The sequence below is a fragment of the Panthera leo genome, chromosome C2, assembly GCF_018350215.1.
Source record: "Panthera leo isolate Ple1 chromosome C2, P.leo_Ple1_pat1.1, whole genome shotgun sequence".
Taxonomy (NCBI): Eukaryota; Metazoa; Chordata; class Mammalia; order Carnivora; family Felidae; genus Panthera; species Panthera leo.
This window is the reverse complement of record NC_056687.1, coordinates 132,167,433-132,186,323: the sequence shown is the minus strand read 5'-3', so window position 1 is coordinate 132,186,323 and position 18,891 is coordinate 132,167,433. Positions and strand designations below refer to the sequence as shown.

Here is an 18,891-nt window from a genome sequence, read left to right as displayed (position 1 = left end):
ATATATATATGAAGCAGTAGTGATCAAGGGTCTGGCTATCTTTGCTTGGAGGCATTAGAAGGAAGAAGGTTGTCAAGAAGGTACCAGATATAGGAACTCCCATACATGCCTGCCCACGGACGAGTATGACTTCAACCGACACGTGTGAGGGAAGCAGCTATGAAGTTGATGTTAATACTCTCAAACCCCATGCTCTCTCTTTAAGTTCTCGGTGGATAGAATCTTCCGGCAAACCAGATGCTAATGAACATTTCCTTGCTTTGTGAAGCATTGATCTGGCTCGGGCTGGCTTTGTTCCAAGGCTACTTTCTCCAGGGGAAAAAGTGCTTTTAGGGACCCCATTTATGTAGAAAAACTGAGGGGGGGGCCTGGGTGGCTCAGCCGCTTGAACTCCTGACTCCTGATTTCAGCTCAGGTCATGACATGATCTCACGATTTGTGGCATTAAGCCCCACATCGGGCTCTGTGCTGTCAGCATGGAGCCTGCTTGAGATTCTCTCCCTCCCTCTCTCTTTGCCCTTCCCCCCCCCCCCACTCGTTCAATCTCTGTCTCTCAAAATAGATAAATAAACATTAAAAAAATTAAAGAAAAAAACCCCCTGATTCCCAAGTCCTTAGTGTGGCATACACTCCCTCTGTGATCTGGCCACAGTTTGTCTTACTCGTCTCCCCACTGCCCCTTGCACACTTTTACTACAGCTGTGGTCAGTCCTGTGAGGTCATACAGTCTGTCCCGGGTAAAGTACGGTACTGTCCCCACTGCCAGAATTCTTGTTACCATCTCTTCCCAGTTACATCTGGCTGGCTTCTCTTTCTACAGTCACCTCCTTCGAGAAGCCTTCCCTGGGGCACCTGGGTGGCTCAGTCGGTTAAGTGTTCGACTTCAGCTCAGGGCATGATCTCACCGTTCATGAGTTCAAGCCCCACGCCGGGCTCTGGGCTGACGGCTTGGAGCCTGGAGCCTGCTTCAGATTCTGTGTCTCCCTCTCTCTCTGCCCCTCCCCCTCTCATGCTCTGTCTTCTGTCTCTCAAAAATAAACATTGAAAAAAAATTAAAAAAAAAAAAAGAAGAAGCTTTCCCTGAATACTCCTCATCTCCAATTGGATTAGTTCTCCTCACTTCCCCCAGTTATGGAGCTGGTCCTACCGTATTGCATTCCCTCTTTGTGCGTCGTCTTCTCCGCTAAGCAGAAAGCTCTTTGAGAGAAAAGCCCACAGTCTTGTTTGCCAGGGCCTCATAGATGCTTGCCACATAATAGTACTACAATACTTACTGAATGAAAGAAGAAACTTAATTGCAAGATTTTTATGGCTTATTTATAGTATTTATAGCTTATTATACTAACATAATTTGGGTTAAAATCCAGTTCATCACAAGAGAATGAAAAGACACATACTGGGAGAAAATATTTGCAGAAGACACATCGGATAAAGGACTGTTTCCCAAATACACAAAGAACACTTACAACTCGATAATGAGAAGACAAACAACCTGATTTGTAAAACGTGGACAAATTATCTGAACAGAAACCTCACTAAAGAGGCAGTACAGATGGCAAGGAAGCATGTGAAAAGATGCTCACATCATATCATTAGGGAATTGCAAATTAAACAACTTTGAGATTGCGCTGCACCTATTAGAATGGCAAAAGCCCAGAACACTGACCTCACCAAATGCTGGCTAGGATATGGAGCGACAGGAGCTCTCATTTCTCCGTGCTGGGAATGGAAAATGGTACAGCCACTTTAGAAGACAGTTTGGAAGTTTTTTTTATAAGACTAAACATACTCTCACCTTATGATCCAGCAACGATGCTCCTTGGCATTGACCCCCATGAGCCAAATCTTCACAAAAACCTGCACACCGATGTTTGTAAGCAGCTTTATTCACAATTGCCCAAACGTGGAAGCAATCACGATGTTCTTCAGCGGATGAATGGGTAAATTGTGCTGCCTGCAGACAATGGAATATTATTCAACACTGAAAATTAGTGAGCTATCAAACCAGAAATGTTAACATTAGTTGGTGTGTAGATTTTGCTGCAACAGATATAACAGAGCCGTGTCAAATAGTTTCTCTAGCTGAAGGAAATCGACTAGACCCGGGCTGGAGACATCTTGCTCAGGGACCTACAGGAGTGTGGTAATGGTGACATATGGGTGATGATGATGGCGATGGTGGATGTGGGAGAAAGCCTAGCACAGGTGACAGTGGTAGGCGTGGTGATGGTTGTGGTGATGAAAATGACCTTGGTGGTGCTAATGGTATGTGGTATGTCTGGGGTTGAAGGTGATAATTGTGACCATGGTGGGAGCAGTGGCAGTGAGGCACGTGACACTGCTGACAGTCTAGCTTGAAGAAGAAATTGCCTCTGCCAAGAAGTTACCAGGTAGCAGAGGGAGCCCCCAGGAAATAGGGTTCTCTTACGGACCAGACATCGTGCAAGTGTTTTTCCTACAGGAATTCACCGAGTTTTTACAACGTCCCTGTCTTGCAATAAGCTCACACCGCAGCTGAGAAAACCCAGGCCTCAAGTTACATTTTGTCTTAGCCTGAATTCCCTGAGAAAGCAGAAGGTGAGATGAGGGCTTGTGTGCAAGTTGTTTATTTTGGAAAGTGATCCCAGAGAATATGAATGCAAGGAGGAAAAACTAATGCCAGGGTGGATTGTCTTGAATTGGCCATCACTCTAGGCAACAGGGGCTGCTTCCTCATAGCTTTCTCGAGGAATCTTCTGAGGAGCTGAGTAGAATGTGCTTCAGAATTATGTGCATGGGAGAGAAAAGTAAAGACTTTGTTATGGGCTCTGGACCCCTGTGGTTAAGGTTACGTCAGGGATGGAACATACGTGTGAAGGGCATCCCAAGCACCCTCTGCCTTAGAGGAGCCCTGAGCAAGACACAAGGAGATACTCAGCGAAGCTGGGGCCAGCCGCCATCACTCTACACAGGCTACACCTGTGAGCCAAGATGCGCAGTCAGGCACAAAATGTGGCCGTAGCTTTTAGGTGACAGAGCCGGGATTTCAACCAAGTCTGCCGAATTCCAAAGTCCGTGTTCTTTCCATTCTCTCAAGCAGCCAAGGAAGGACACACAGCAAATTCTCACAGTTATTTATGACTAAAAAAAATCAAACCCTTATCATTGGCGGTTCCCAAAGTTCAGTCTCTTGTTTGCTGCAGTTAAGCACAGAGGACGTCTTGTTTTGCAGTTAGCGTGTGCCCCTAGTGGCCTTTAGGTGGCGCTAGTACATCTTGGCTGCTTGGAGGCGGGTAAAACGTGTGGGTTGTTCGCCAAGTCACAACGGAGCATGTGATTTGGTAACCAGCAAGTTTTTTTTATTAATAGAGCAAGTAACATTTATGAGCCCTCAATAAATAGAATTTTAAAATAACCTTTAGAACATCATGCTAACATAAATAGCAACTTTTTAATCTCCCACCGCTGCCTTTCTGTAAAGATACTCTCTGATGTTCCCTCAATTAAAATAACCTGCAGCCACCAGCTTTTGCAGCCGGGGTAGATTTGGGAGTTTGCAAGTTGACTTGCAAGCCGCTAGAAAAGTCTTGAGTGTGGACTAAGGTTCACTGTTGGGAGAATCATTTAGGGTGTTAGTTGAAACACAGATTCCCGGGAGTCCTCCCGGACCTTCCAGAATCATGGGGTTGGGGGGGTGGGGGAGGAATCTGTGTGTTTACCACAAAGTGGGGGATTTTTATGGAGTCCAATTTCTGTGTCTAGATTGCATTTCTCATCTTGTCCTGAAGAGCCAGCTTGTCAAGAATCTGTCCTGAGTTGCCTCCCTTGGCTAATTGGTACGAAATCCATCTGAAATGAATTACACCTCCTAAAATTTCCAAGGTTGCAGTTTGCACTCTGCCCCTCTTCTGTTCAACATCTTTTCTGAGAACCGGCTGCGAGTCAGGGTTTATCACCAGCACCTGATTCTTGTGCTTAGACCCTCTCTGAGCTGGAGCAAGGAGCTTCACTCTCAGGAGAGTCTGACTTCTGGCCACCATGCCAGGGGTTGTGGTGGGTTTCTTTCACGTCGACTCCTCTTAGTTAGGACTACATTTTCCAGAGTTTTCTTTTCTGCATGGTGGGGACCCCATGCGACATTTTGTGTGAAACTTGGAAGGCAGAAATGAATCAGCAGCTATATTGTCTTCAGTGCTTGGAAGGTGGGTTTGGGGTACTGGTTGGTGTGGTAGGTGATGCTTGTTGTTGCTCTTCACCTGGTTGGTGGGGGGCAGCAGCCCTGTCCGTAGCGACTCTGCTTCTGCCGAATCTCCTCTCTGGCTTCTCCAACTCCCGTGCCAGCTGCGTGTTTATCTCTGTGACAAAGGGCACCAACTTTGCCTACAGGTCCCTTGCATCACTGAAGATGGCGGCTGGGAGGCCGTGAGAGTCTGACATGGCTCCATCCATCTTTGTGCTTTCCTGCTCAGCCTGAAAAGTCTAGCTTGTCCCGTTTTCTCCCTCTTCACATCCACCTTTGCTTTTGCCGACCAGCCCTGCTGACTCAGTCCCCCTACCAGATGTGGAAACAACAGCCCTGTATAAACTGTTTAACCGGCGCTCATGATTACGAACGTTCAAATCCCTTTAAAAAAGCCATAATTGCTTATATTTCTCCTGGCGGTTCTCTGATTAAACCCTGACTGATACAGGTATGGAAAGAAACAATATTAGCAGGCAAATTTGAAGCCTGTCTACATACTGCTTTCTTATGACTCCCAGTTTCTTGAATTTACCACAGCTACCATATAGCACCAGTGTCATAACAGATTAAAAAAAAAAACAAAACCTGTCAACTATTACCTTGTTTAGTAACTTGATTAGGAAATCAGCATTTCTTGAGCTCCTATCGCTTTCCAGGTGCCGTGTATGAGGTGCTGAGTCTCAAAGAGGTGTGAAAGCTGCGCCTGGGACTGGCAGGGGGGCAGAACAGTGGGGCTGAGGGTTTTGGAGGCTGTACGAGATGGGATATGCTCTGTCAGCCCCATTGTTTGTCTCGCGGTTTCCAGGAAGTCCCAAGAAAAGTCCAGGCCTGAGCCTGCAGCTGCTGAAGCCAGGGTGTTGGTCAGGCCCCGGCTCTACAAAATCAGAGGTCGGTCCGCAGTCCCCTGCTCGCCGCAGGCCATTGGGGCAGAGTCTGATCAGGTTGGATGCCAGCTTTTCCGCCCCCCACCCCTTCCGCTGGATGGATTAGGTTGCAAAGAACTACACCCCCACCACAGTCCAGGATTCTGCAAACGTGGACCTTCTTTTCAGATACCCTTGCCAACAAAGGTAGTCAGAGCTGGTTTTGTAATTATAAATTATTCCTGAAGCTTTTCTTAAGATTCTACTTTATTTTTTTTTCTAATGAAGAGCCACGATAAGACAATTTGGGACAGACTCTAGGTTATTTTGCTTCTTGTCACTGTTAGTACAATTTACAATAATGTGAAAATAATATTAAACTTCCCTATTTAATTGCGATTTGAACAAATCACAGGTGTTCAGCTTTGAGAGAAGTCTTATAAACATGGGAAATGTTATTCTCAGTTGCCCTTCCTGGATAAAGACTTACATAAGTGGACGAGTAAAAATTTGCTTGGCTTCCTTTCAGGTTCTGGCAAGGGACTGGCCGTCCTGCTAATAAGACTACAGCCCAGAACATTGTTAAGCCACAGCCTAGGTGTTGCCTTTGTTATCTAGTTAATCCCCAGGAAGTCTGGTCTTTTTTCTGCTAGAAATAATAGCTCCCATGTATTGAGCTCTTACTATGCACCAGGACTGTACTAAACATTTAAAATACATTACTTCCGTTCTTTCCACAGTCGTTGGAAGTGAGAGTGTGGATGAAGAACGTCTGTGTCATTTGCCCAGATTCAAGTAGCTAGCAAACAGCCTGCTCTTTCCCTACACCAGTGGCTCCCTCGCTGCAGTCCCCAGAGCAGGAGCATCGCCTGGGAACTCATCAGAAATGCAGGTTCTTGAGCCCCGTTCCATACCTGCTGAATTAGAAACCCTGGGAGTGGAGCCCAGCAATCTGTTTAAAACCCTCCAGGTTCTTCTGATGCACACCAGCATTTGGGGAGCACTGAATTAAAGAGTTTACAAGGTCATAGACAACCAACTGTTAAGTTGGATTTAAAGGTCCTAAAATACTATATGGCATTGGGAAAAAGAGACGTATAATGGGTACTACAGGGAGGTTCTTGGGGAGTGGATTTGGCTTATACAGAAGTGTCAGAGACTAGACTTAGTGTAGCAGAAAGGAAGAAATTTGGGAGTGATGTTTCATATTTTTTTTATACAAATGCTTTTAAGATTTTAAGGATTAAACTATAATTAACATACAATGTTAGGTTACTTTCAGGTGTACACCATATGGATTAGGCAAGTCTATATATTATTCAGTGATCATCATGGTAAGTGTAGTGACCATCTGTCATCATCTAATGTTATCACAATATCATTGCCTATATTCCCTATGCTGTATTTTTAATACCTGTGGCTTATTTATTTTATAATTGGAAGTTCGTACCTATTAATCCTACCACCCACTATCCCTCTGGCAATGACCAGTTTGTACTCTGTATGTAAGAGTCTGTTTGTTTGAATTTTTTGGTTTTATTTTTTAGATTCTATATAAGTAAAATCATATGGTATTTATCTTTCTCTGTCTGACTTATTTCACTTAGCATGATATCCTCTAGTTCCATCCCATGTTGTTGCAAATAACAAGAAATTCTTTTTTTTAAATATATGAAATTTATTGTCATACTGGTTTCCATACAACACCCAGTGCTCATCCCAACAGGTGCCCTCCTCAATACCCATCACCCATCCTCCCCACCCTCCCACCCCCCATCAGCCCTCAGTTTGTTGTCAGTTTTTAAAATTTTTTTTAATGTTTTTATTTATTTTTGAGACAGAGAGAGACAGAGCATGAGCAGGGGAGGGGCAGAGAGAGAGGGAGACACAGAATCCGAAGAAGGCTCCAGGCTCTGAGCTATCAGCACAGAGCCCGACGCGGGGCTCAAACCCATGAACCCTGTGAGATCATGGCCTGACCGGAGTCGGATGCTTAACCGACTGAGCCACCCAGGTGCCCCTGTTCTCAGTTTTTAAGAGTCTCTTATGCTTTGGCTCTCTCCCACTCTAACCTCTTTTTTTTTTTTTTTTTCTTCCCCTCCCCATGGGTTCCTGTTAAGTTTCTCAGGATCCACATAAGAATGAACACATATGGTATCTGTCTTCTTCTGTATGGCTTATTTCACTTAGCATCACACTCTCCAGTTCCATCCATGTTGCTACAAAGGGCCATATTTCATTCTTTCTCATTACCACGTAGTACTCCATTGTGTATATAAACCACAATTTCTTTATCCATACAAGATATTCTTTTTTATGACAGAATAATATATCTTTTTAAAAAAAATTTTAATGTTTATTTTTGGGACAGAGAGACAGAGCATGAGCACGGGAGGGGCAGAGAGAGAGGGAGACACAGAATCCAAAGCAGTCTCCAGGCTCTGAGCTGTCAGCACAGAGACCAACGTGGGGCTTGAACTCATGAACTATGAGATCAAGACTTGAGCCAAAGTTGGATACTTAACCAACTGAGCCACCCAGGTGCCTATATATATATATATATAATATATATATATATATATATATTATATATATATTATATATATTATATAGGTTATATAGGTTATATAGGTTATATAGGTGTTATATATATATATATATATATATATATATATATATATAGGTTATATAGGTGTTATAGGTTATATGTGTTATATGTGTTATATGTGATATATGTTATGTATATATATATAAAATTTCTTATTTATGTTTCTTATATATGTATCTTCTTTATCCATTCATCTATCAGTAGGCACTTGGGTTACTTCCATATCTTGGCTATTGTAAATAATACTGTAATAAACATAGGGTGCATATATTTTTTTGAATTAGTGTTTCATTTTCTTTGAGAAAATACCCAGTAGTAGAATAACTGGATCATGCAGTAATTCTATTTTTAAGTTTTTGAGGATCGTCCATACTATTATCCAGTGGTTGCACTAATTTACATTCCCACCAACAGTGCACAAGGGTTCCCTTGTCTCCACATCCTTGTCAACACTTGTTATTTCTTGCCTTTTTGGTACTAGCCGTTCTGACTGGTGTGAGGTGATATCTCATTGTGGTTTTGATTTTCATTTCCCTGATGGTTAGTGGTGTTGAGCATCTTTTTCATGTGTCTGTTGGCCATCTGTATGTCTTCTTTGGAAAAATGTCTATTCAGGTCCTTTACCCATTTTTTAATTGAATTGTTTGGGTCTTTTTGGTGTTGGATTATATGAATTCTTTGTGTTTTTTTGGATGTTAACCCCTTATCAGATACATCCTTTGCAAATATCTTTTCCCATTCAGTAGCTTGCTTTTTTGTTTTGTTGATGGTTTCCTTCACCGTGCGAAAGCTTTTTATTTTGGTGTAGTCCCAATTGCTTAGTTTTGCTTTTCCCCCTTTGTTTGAAGAGACCTATCTATACATGTGTTGCTACAAGTGATGGCCAAGAGATTAATGTTTTCTTCTAGGAGTTTGATGGTTTCAGGCCTCATTTTTAGGTCTTTAATCCATTTTGAGTTTATGTTTGTATAGAGTGTAAGAAAGTGGTCCACTTTCATTCTTTTGCATGTAGCTATCTAGTCTTTCCAACACCATTTATTGAAAAGACTGTCTTTCCCCCATTGTATATTCTTGCCTCCTTTGCTGTAGATTAATTGACTATATAGGTGTGGATTTATTTCTGGGCTCTCTATTCTGTTCCACTGATCTATGTATCTGTTTTTATGCCAGTATCCTACTATTTTGATTACTATAGCTGTGTAGTGTATCTTGAAACCTGAGATTGTGATACCTCCTGCTTTGTTCTTCTTTCTCAAGATTGTTTTGACTAGTTAGGGTTTAATTTTGCGGTTCCATACAAATTTTAGGAGTATTTGTTCTAGTTCTATGAAAAATGCCATTGATATTTTGATAGGGATTGCATTGAATCTGTAGATTGCTAGATTGTTTTGGGGAGTATGGATATTTTAACAATATTCTTCAAATCTATGAGCATGACATATCTTTCCACTTGTTTGTGTCCTTTTTCGTCAATGTCTTATAGTTTTCATAGTATAGGTCTTGCACCTCCTTGGTAAAATTCATTCCTAGGTAGTTTGTTCTTTTCAGTGTAATTGTAAATGGAATTGTTTTCTTAATTTCTCTTTCTTCTACTTTGTTATTAGTGAATAGAAATGTGACCGGTTTCTATATATTAATTTTGTATCCTACAACTGCACTGAATTCATGTATCAGTTGTAATAGTTTTTTGGTGGAGTCTTGAGGGTTTTCTCTATATGGTATCATGTCATCTGTGAACAGTGACACTTTTAACCTCTTCCTTACCACTTTGGATGCCTTTTATTTCTTTTTCTTATTTGATTGCTGAAGCTAGGTCTTCAAGTACTGTGTTGAATAAAAGTGATGAGTGGACACCCCTGTCTTGTTCCTGATCTTAGAGGAAACGCTTTCGGTTTTTCACCATTGAGTATGATGTTACCTGTGGGTTTTTCATATATGGACTTTGTTATTTTGAGGCATATTCCTTCTTAACCCACTTTGTTGAGAGTTTTTATCATGAGTGGATGTCTATTTTGTCAAATGCTTTTTTTTGCATCTACTGAGATACTCTTATGGTTTTTATCGTCTCTCCTACTAATGTAATATATCACATTGATTTGTGATTGTTGAACTACCTTTGCATCTCTGGAATAAATCTCATTTGATTGTGGTGAATAATTTTTATAATGTATTGTTGAATTTGGCTTGCTAATATTTTGTTGAGGATTTTTGCATTTTTGTTCATCAGAGATACTGGCTTGTCGCTGCTTTTTTTTTTTTTTTTTTTTTTGGCGTGTCTGTCTGTTTTTGGTATCTGAGTAATGCTGGCCTTGTAGAATGAACATGGAAGTTTTACTTTCTTATCTACTTCTTAGAATACAGTACTTTAAAATTTTACTGATGAAAGGAGTGTGGATTTACTGCAATGAGCAATATGGAGCTATTCTAAAAGTCTGAGCAAGGGAGTGGTCCAGTTGGCTCAGCAAACTGGGAAAGTTTGCTGAGTTGGGGAATTTTTTGTGCCTTTATATTTCAGTGAAAAAAAAAAGCAGGAGTAAATTTCAGGTGCAAGATGTGTGGATGTGCACATGTGTGTAAGTGTGTGAGTGTGTGTAAAGTGCTGGGATGGGGCAGCTCCTTCCATGGGGCAATTTCCATGGGGCAGCTACGTTCAGTGACACTTGTGAGGAATCAGGGGATGGGGAAGATGTTGGCTAACTTACTAAGACAAAGCATTTTTGCCCATTACCTATGCTTACTCCATTTTGGGCAATAAACAAGCATTATTGATTCGTATTAACCTCTATTCTTACATCTTCAGCTGTCTTCACACAATGTTGGCAAGAGTAGAGATGAGGGAAAATGTGCTGAGATGCAATTTCTGGGAATTTATTAAAAAGATATGCAAACTAACAATGTTTATACTTACACATTTCAAGAATAATTTTCATTTCTAAGGAAATTTTCGGTATAAACATTAATCTCACAGTCGGTCTCCTTCAAAGAATCGTATGGGTTTATCTTTATATGTTACTTCTGTCAGGAAACAACTTGTAATGAAACACTGTGCAGTGGATGGGGAATGCCAAAAGACTAGAGATTCTCAAATGCAAGCATATGACGTTAAAGACTGCATTATGCTACTGCAAGCTGAAGATTGGGATATGGAGTCAGGTATAACTGGATCTGAATTTTGGGTCCCCTACTTAACAAACTGTGTGGCCTTGGGCAGGTCACATTTTTCCAAACCTCTAGAGAGATAGAAATAATTGACGTTTGAGAGTTGTGCAAAAGATTAGAAAGAAGAGGTATAAAGCAGGTAGCATGCTGGGCACATGGAAGGCCACGTAATAATAATTAGGATCATCTAATATACTTAATAGTGTTGTGGTCTCCTTAAATGGAGAAATGCACCCAGATTTTTTTTTTTCTTTTTTTAGTGGAAATGCTGGCTCTGCTTCTTGAACACTCCTGAAATATTGGAGTTGACTTGTGGTGATTTGCGTTGACCACTTCTGCAAGTTAAATTCCCGGAAGTGGAATTGCTCCATCTAAGAGTATATGCATTTGTAATTTTGATACGTATTCCCAAATTGGTTTCTATGGGGCTTATGTTAATTTACTTTCCCACCAGCAAAGTATATGAGTTAGGCAGATACTTTTTGAACGCCAGCAGATGACATTTTGGCGGAAGTTTTACATGTCTGCACATTCTTTGATGCACCTCCCATCGGGAGGTGGACTGTATGTCCCCTCCCTCTGAACCTGGATGGGTTGTGACTGCTTCAAGAAATAGTTGTGGTCAAGTGATGCTCTATGATTTCTGAGGCTATGCCATAAAAGGCCATGTAGCTTCTACCCAGTTCAGTTTGGGAGCTCGCACTATGGAAAGCAACCATTATGAAAGAAGCCTGACCACCCTGACCACCAGGCTGGAGTGGCCTCGTGTAGGCACTCCAATCGACAGCTCAGCTGAACTACCAGTCACAGAAAGGACTAACTGCTGGCCATGTGAGTGAGGGCGACATCTGGATAGTGGAGCCATTAGATGAGCACAGGCCCAGCTGACATCTGGCTGCAACTGCATTAGATACCCCAACCATGTTGGACACCCCCAGGAGCGAAAACTGTAGGCAAGCCCTTCCTGAATCCCTGACCCAGAGTAGTGAGCAAAATGAAACGGTTGCCTCAAGTGTTGGGGTACTTTGTTATGCAGCAATAGTAACTTGGACGCTCTTCTACATTGGTTCTTAAACTTTATTTTCAGCTTCCCTAGAAAGCTTTTACAGTGAGGGTTACATGGGTTTACCCGGGTGAGATGGAATTTCTAGCTCCCAGTCCAACTCCAGTCCTCTCCAGGCCAAGAAAACATAGAAGGAAGTGACTAAGAATGACAGTACCATCGGGACAACTTGGAATCAGCACTAACTTACATTTTTAAAAGCTTTCATTAGTTAATTACAATATTTCAGCTATTATCCAGGAGACAGGGAAAGGACACAAGAGGCCTTCTTTGAGGTCTGAGAGACCTTGCTGTGAGAATTTGGGAAAGATGCTTCATTTCTCTGAGCCTCATTTTATCCATTTGTATGGTTAATATTCAGCTCATGGAGTTCCTGGGACATTAAATGATACAATGTAGGGAAAACGCATAATAGTGACTGTCTAAATACTTTAGCTAGGATATGATGGAGAGTTTCCTATAACTCCTGCCCTCCTAGGCAGTCGCTCAAGGCTGGGCATCACTAGGCTTATTACGGGAAGCCACTCCCTGCAGAAGTGATACTTCTGTAAAACTAATACTTATAACCTCCTCAAGTAGTTGCCCTGCTCCCACCTTTGCCCTCTCTTTTCACCTCACAGGCAGTGTGATTTTATGTTAAATCCTATCACTTCTCTGCTCAGAGCTGTCTGATGGCTCCCATTTCATCCAGGGTAAAAGCCGGAGTCCTTACTGTAACTTAGAAGACATATTTACCTCATCTTCCGTTACCACTCCTCGCCTCAATCAGCTCCAGCCACTTAGACCTCCTTGCTGTTCCTTGAGCCCTCCCAGAACCACCACAATCCGTTGTGTGAATTGAGCTCTGTAGGAAGTACCCAACCAAGGGGGCAGAGAGAGCAGAAATCCAGCCTGGGCTGCACTTAGCACTCTCTGTTCTTGGCATGATTGACACCAAGGTGTCCTCTTACCTGGCAGCAGTCTTGATTTCCTAAGGCATGCTCCTTCCCCAGGGCCTTTGCACTTGTTGTTCTTTGCCTTGTATTTTCTCCACCCAGAATACCTGAATTGCTCATTAACTTCCCTCAGGCCCTTCCTCAAAGGGTACCTTTATCAGAGAAATCTCCTCTGAGCCCTGTGGACGTGCTATCACCCACCTCCTTCTCCCTGCTTTGTTTTTCTTCACATTACTAATTGCCATCTGGCATTACTGCTGTCTTTACTTACTTTACCTTCTAGACAATGATTCTAGATCAGCTCCTCAACCAGCAGCAGCAGCCTTACCTGGGAACTTGTCAGAAATGCAAACTTCCTGGCCCTACCCCAGACCTTTTGAATCAGAAACCCTGGAAGTGGGATCCATTTACCTGTGTTTTAATAAACCCTGGAGGTAATTCTGATGCACACTCAGGTTTGTTTTTTTGTTTGTTTTTTGTCTATTTTTCATTAGCACCATGCACTAGGAATTCTAAACAATGCCCAGGATAAAATACTCCTTCCTATGGATTAGACTGCATAGCAGCCTACCTCCTCCCTTGCTATACCGCTGAACATACGTAGGTAAATGCTTGTGTATACCATATACATGCAGGCAAATGTATAAATATGTATTTTGCACAACATCCATTCTTTGCCAAATACAAATGGAATAGCACTATGCATTTTTTTTTAATTTTTAAAAATTATTTTATTTTTATTTTAAAATTTACATCCCAGTGAGCTAGCATACAGTGCAATAATGATTTCAGGAGTAGAATCCAGTGATTTATGCCCTACGTATAACACCCGGTGATGCACACGCAAGTTTGAGAATCACTGGTCTGGGAAAGGAGAGAGAAGGAGCTTTATCTGTTCGTTTTCTGCCACATCTTCAGAACTTAGAACAGTGTCTAACATAAAGTAGGTGTTCAGTGAATATCTGTCGAGTGAGGACTGAATTTATTGAGCACTTCCCAAGAACAGGGCTGCCTTTTCGTGCTTTATAAATATTAATTCATTTTAGCCTCAATCAGTGCTATGAATTAGATACTATGATTATCACATTTTATAGCTGAGGAACCTGAAGCACAGACTAGGTAATGAGCTCAAGGTCAAAATGGCAGAGCCAGGAACCCAGAGCTCATGTGTTTAACTACAGGCTGCATGACACTGACTTTCGGTGGGACCAGGGGGGCTCCAGGGGAAGTGCTGGGCTGCTTCGAGATGCCAGGTAGGGGAGCTTTTTGTAAGAAAAGAAGAGAGGGAAGGATCTCCGTGTCCTGCCGTCACGAGTGGGGCTGGGGCTGAAGGAACACTGTGTCAGGTAGCAGGAGACCCAGATTCAGTCCTTTGTTCCCACTTTCTGGGGGTGCGAAATTGCAAGCCATTCAAATTCTTTGAACCTCAACTGTGAAATGAGGTTAATGCTGGAATGTGCCTAAAGCTGGAAGTCTGGAAATTGGGGCCAGGATGGGTCTGCAGCCAGCTCACGCTGTGCTGAAGCAGACACTGCGCCCCTCTTCACGTCCCCTCGGCCACCTCTGACTTCAGCAGCTGCTGTGGTGGAGAGTACAGGGGGAGCCCAGAAGCCCCTTACCCTAATGACTCGCCCCTCAAGTGTGGCCCCTGAATCTCCCCTCTGTTTGAAAAAATTTTTTAAATATTTATTTTTGAGAGAGATGGGGGGAGGGAGGGGCAGAGAAAGAGGGAGACAGAGAATCCCAAGCAGGCTCCAGGCTCCGAGCTGTCAGCTCAGAGCCTGACGTGGGGCTCAAGCCCACGAACTGTGAGATCATGACCTGAGCTGAAGTCAGATGCGTGACTGACTGAGCCACCCAGGGGCCCTGAATGTCCCCACTTTATTTTTTTAAATGGTTATTTATTTTTGAGAGAGAGAGAGCGAGCAAGCAGGGAAGGGGCAGAGAGAGAGGCACACACACACAGAATCTGAAGCAGGCTCCAGGCTCCCAGCTGTCAGCACAGAACCTGTCGCAGGGCTCGAACTCCTGAACAATGAGATCATGACCTGAGCAGAAGTCAGACGCTTAAATGACTGAGCCACCCAGGTGCCCCTCCCCTCTTTTTAATCCAGGGCTTTCTCTAATGCAAAGGGGGGCAGTCCATTGGGCTTTTCAGTAAGCTTGGTTGAAGTTGACGCCCTTGGAAGCAACGCTCAGTTAAGAGGAAACTGAGACATTCAGTGTGGTTTACTTCTCACAAGGCTGCAGCAGGATCAGGCCCTCACCTGGTTTGGTAACACAGCCTCCGGTCTGCCTTTCCTCCTTCCCTGCCTTCCTCTCTCCTGCTTCCTGGCCTTACCTTCCAAATTAATCACCTGCCTCCAGGTTGCTGTGTCTAAGGCTCTGCTTTAACTAAGACACTTATCTCTCTCCAGGTTGGGGAAAAAAGGAAACCACTCAGGGAGAACACAGATCCAAGGTGCACATCTCTGCCAGGAGTGTGTCTGGACGATTGCCTTTGGGCTGTAAATGTGCCTGGCAGCCCGAATTCTGGTCTCAGCTCTGATCAGATAGATGGGGAAACAGATTTTTTCCTCTTTGCTCTGGCAATCAGCTTATTCATTCCAGATTTTAAATGAGCTTTGCAGAAAGACTGACATCTCCAGCATTGTGTTCAGAAGCTGGAGCCAGAGGCTAAAATTTGCTGAAAGTTCAGCTTTTATTCTTTGGATTCAGGAAAGACCTGCCAAGAAAACCCTGCCGGTGGCCGTGCTGTGTAGATCAGAGAGATCAACTCAGCTGCTGGTGGTCATGTGGCCAACCCAAGTCTTCATCTCTGCCCTCTGGGCCATTCTCTTTTTTCCCCCCTCTGGGCAGTACCTGGCTCATCTCACACCACTTCCAAACACAGGAAGGAAAACAACCTTCAAAGAACAAAACAAGGCACATTTTCCTTTTTAAAAGGATCCCTGAGGTTATTTCTGAGTGATGGGTTGTGTTATGGGTGATGTTTATTTTTCCTTTAGGCTTGCTTGTATTTTTTAGATTTTTTGTTAATACCCTGGGACATGTATTTTGTGTGTGTGTGCGTGCGTGTGTGTGCAGCACAAAGATTAAAAAAAATAAATTCAGCTGCACAGATAATTTGTAAATTAAATAAATCATCAAACAGCTGAACATAGGGATAATACATATACGTACATATATTTATATCTGTATATATTTCCTTCCTTAGGTCTTAAGTCAAATTCCTGCATAGTTGGTCCAAATCTCTGCACCAACCCCACCCTGCACCGACTCCACAGCAGCTTTGCAGAAACAAGCTTAAATCTTAGGAACTCAACTTCCTGCAGAACAAAGTGAGAAATAGTCAGAAGACACTTTTGCCGATGGGTAATATTATTATTTTTTTAAGTTTATTTATTTTAAAGTTTATTTATTTTGAGAGAGAGAGAGAGAATGAACCAGTGGGGGAAGAGCAGAAGGAGAGAGAATCTCAAGCAAGCCCCACACTGTCATCACAGAGCCTGACATGGGGCCTGAACCCACGAACCACGAGATTGTGACCTGAGCTGAAACCAAGAGTTGGGTGCTTAACTCACAGAGCCATCCAGGTGTCCCTAAGTTTTTTGCTTTTTTTTTTTTTTGAGAAAGAGGGACAGGAGATCTGAAGCAGGCTCCGCACTGACAGCAGAGAGCCCGATGTGGGGCTCAAACTCAGGAAATGTGAGATCATGACCTGAGCTGAAATTGGACACCTGACTGAGCCACTCAGGTGCCCCTAAAATTGTTCTTAAGGACATAGTTCATCCCTGCTGAGGGCTGTAGATGTAGCAGGTGTGACTTTTACTCCCCTGCATTTGAGTTTCAGAATAAGTAACTGGCCCAAGTCACACAGCTAATAAGGGGCAGGGCCAGAATTTAACCCTAGAACTATCTGGCCCCAGAGTCCCTGCTCTCAACTCTGTACTTTTTTCTCTCACTGTGGTGACCTCTTCCAAGGATCCCTCTACCTGGCTGGCAGGAAACTTAACTTCAGATATTACTGAGGTTCTCGTCTCTGCAGGGTCAAATACAAATTCTCAGCTTGGAGTGAGGAGGGGGTCATGAGTCCAAGGTGCTCTCCCTCGGACTGTGACTCCTTGAGTTCCATAGTGGCGGCCATCCTCAGGACTGGTTTTCCCACCTGGCTCCTAGCAAGCTAAGGAGGCACTCTTCAGGCCCCCTGCATGGGCCCCCATCTACTGGGGCTTACCCGGCATGCCCGGCCCAGAGTCTGTCCTGTGTGGAGACCCCAAACCCCACTCCAAGAGTATAGTCTCACGGCATTTCTGCCTCCTTTCTCAATCCAGATAATGGCCCCTGTCATCTCTTCCTGCAAACGCCTGGTTGAATCCTCAGTTGTGCTGAAACAAAGGATTTTTGATTAGTTCATGAGGTTGCCTGGAGAAGGGGGCAAATATCTTAGTGCCATCCCTCCGATCAGGGTGGGAGGTAGGGAAGGACAGACTAATAGCATGTATGAGTTTGTAAATAATTTATCCTCCTGCACATTCCCATGAACCAAGAGCATGTGAAGTAAACGAATCAGGAGGGAAGCAGAGGTGGGAAGCAGAAAAGCAAGAATGCCTTGAGGATGATTGTTAAAAATACCCAAACGCCACCCCAGATTAATGGAATCAGAATCCGCCAGAGGTTTTTATAACGATTAGCATGTGAGATCCTTAGGTCTGCAGGGTCTGGAAACATGTTGCTCCACCCATGAACTGGCCTCCTACTGTTGAGCAAGGAAAGGTAGTAGATAAGGCCTATCAGGACAGCTAGAGCAAACCTCATGGCTCTGCCCCAGCAATGGGAGGCAATGTCATGTGTGTATGTGTGCAAGTGGGGTTGTTGGGGGTTGCTCCTGGCAGCACAATCAGAGGGAAAACAGGTCACTTGTTGGTTGACTGACATTAGGAAAAAAGGAAGTGTTCAGGAGAATTATCTAAAACCTGAGAAGGAAGTAAAAAGATCCTGAAGATCCAGATGAACTTCAGGATCATCTGAAGTTCAAGGAATGGAACTTTGTTTGATTTGCTATTCACAAGTTGATTAGATCCCATTCATTGCACAGCTCTAAAAAGTTAGAGATTAAGTTGCATTAAACTAACAATGGATTTTTTTTTCTTGTCCAGTAGAGGACATTACTCAGACATTACAGTTTTATTGCCTTGTGTGGCGTTCCTCAACATTGTACATCTGACCATATGAACCAAATTTCTCATAGCCTCCTAGAACTGTCTTTGCCTTTCTGCTAGTTCCCACATTAATGAACTGAATACAACTTTGAGTGTGCTTATTACCATTTGTATGAGAATTATGATAACCTTCAAATTATGTTTGGGCAAAGCATACTGAGTGTTTTTAGGTCCGAGGAGGAAGCTGAGGCAGCGAACAGGAAACCAGTCAGATGCCAGCTGACAGGAAGAGCCCTAGGAAAGGTGCGGTGAGCAGTTCAGAATGAAGGTCATGAACCCAAAAAGGCTCACGAGGGTCATACTGTTCAGGTGCAGCATCGCTGGGGTGGACCGGGATTGTTTTGAGGAACTGTTCTGGACCAATCACACAACTCTTGCCCTGTTAGGAAGTTCAGTATTAAGTCCTATGCTCATTTGTTCTTCCTCTTTTCAGCCCACAGGTTTTTACTCATGTTTCCCCATTCTTATTTTTTTCTTAATTGGTCTTTTTTTTCCCTTTATTTAAATACTGGTTACTTAGCATACAGTGCTGGATTGATTTCAAGAGTAGAATTCAGTGATTCATCACTTACATACAACACCCAGGGCTTATTACAACAAGTACCCTCCTTAATACCCATCACCCATTTAGCCCATCTCCTACCCATACCCCCTCCAGCAACCCTCAGTTTCTTCTATGTATTTAAGAGTGTCTTATGATTTGTCTCCCCCCTTCTTTTTCCCTACCCAGATACATTCATCTGTTTTGTTTCTTTAATTCGTAAAATCATACGGTATTTGTCTTTCTGTGAATTACTTATTTCACTCAGTATAATACAC

General features: G+C 43.1%; 1 protein-coding gene across 1 annotated transcript in view; it reads left to right on the top strand.

Moving 5' to 3' along the window:
- The first annotated feature begins 2,169 nt into the window (after positions 1-2,169).
- The window catches only part of LOC122229346 (collagen alpha-4(VI) chain-like), a 147,276-nt gene continuing 130,554 nt past the window's right edge, over positions 2,170-18,891 (top strand). The window contains exons 1-2 of the mRNA XM_042954381.1: positions 2,170-2,265; positions 13,134-13,284. Coding sequence (XP_042810315.1) covers positions 2,170-2,265; positions 13,134-13,284 — 247 coding nt within the window. The remainder of the gene's footprint in view (positions 2,266-13,133; positions 13,285-18,891) is intronic.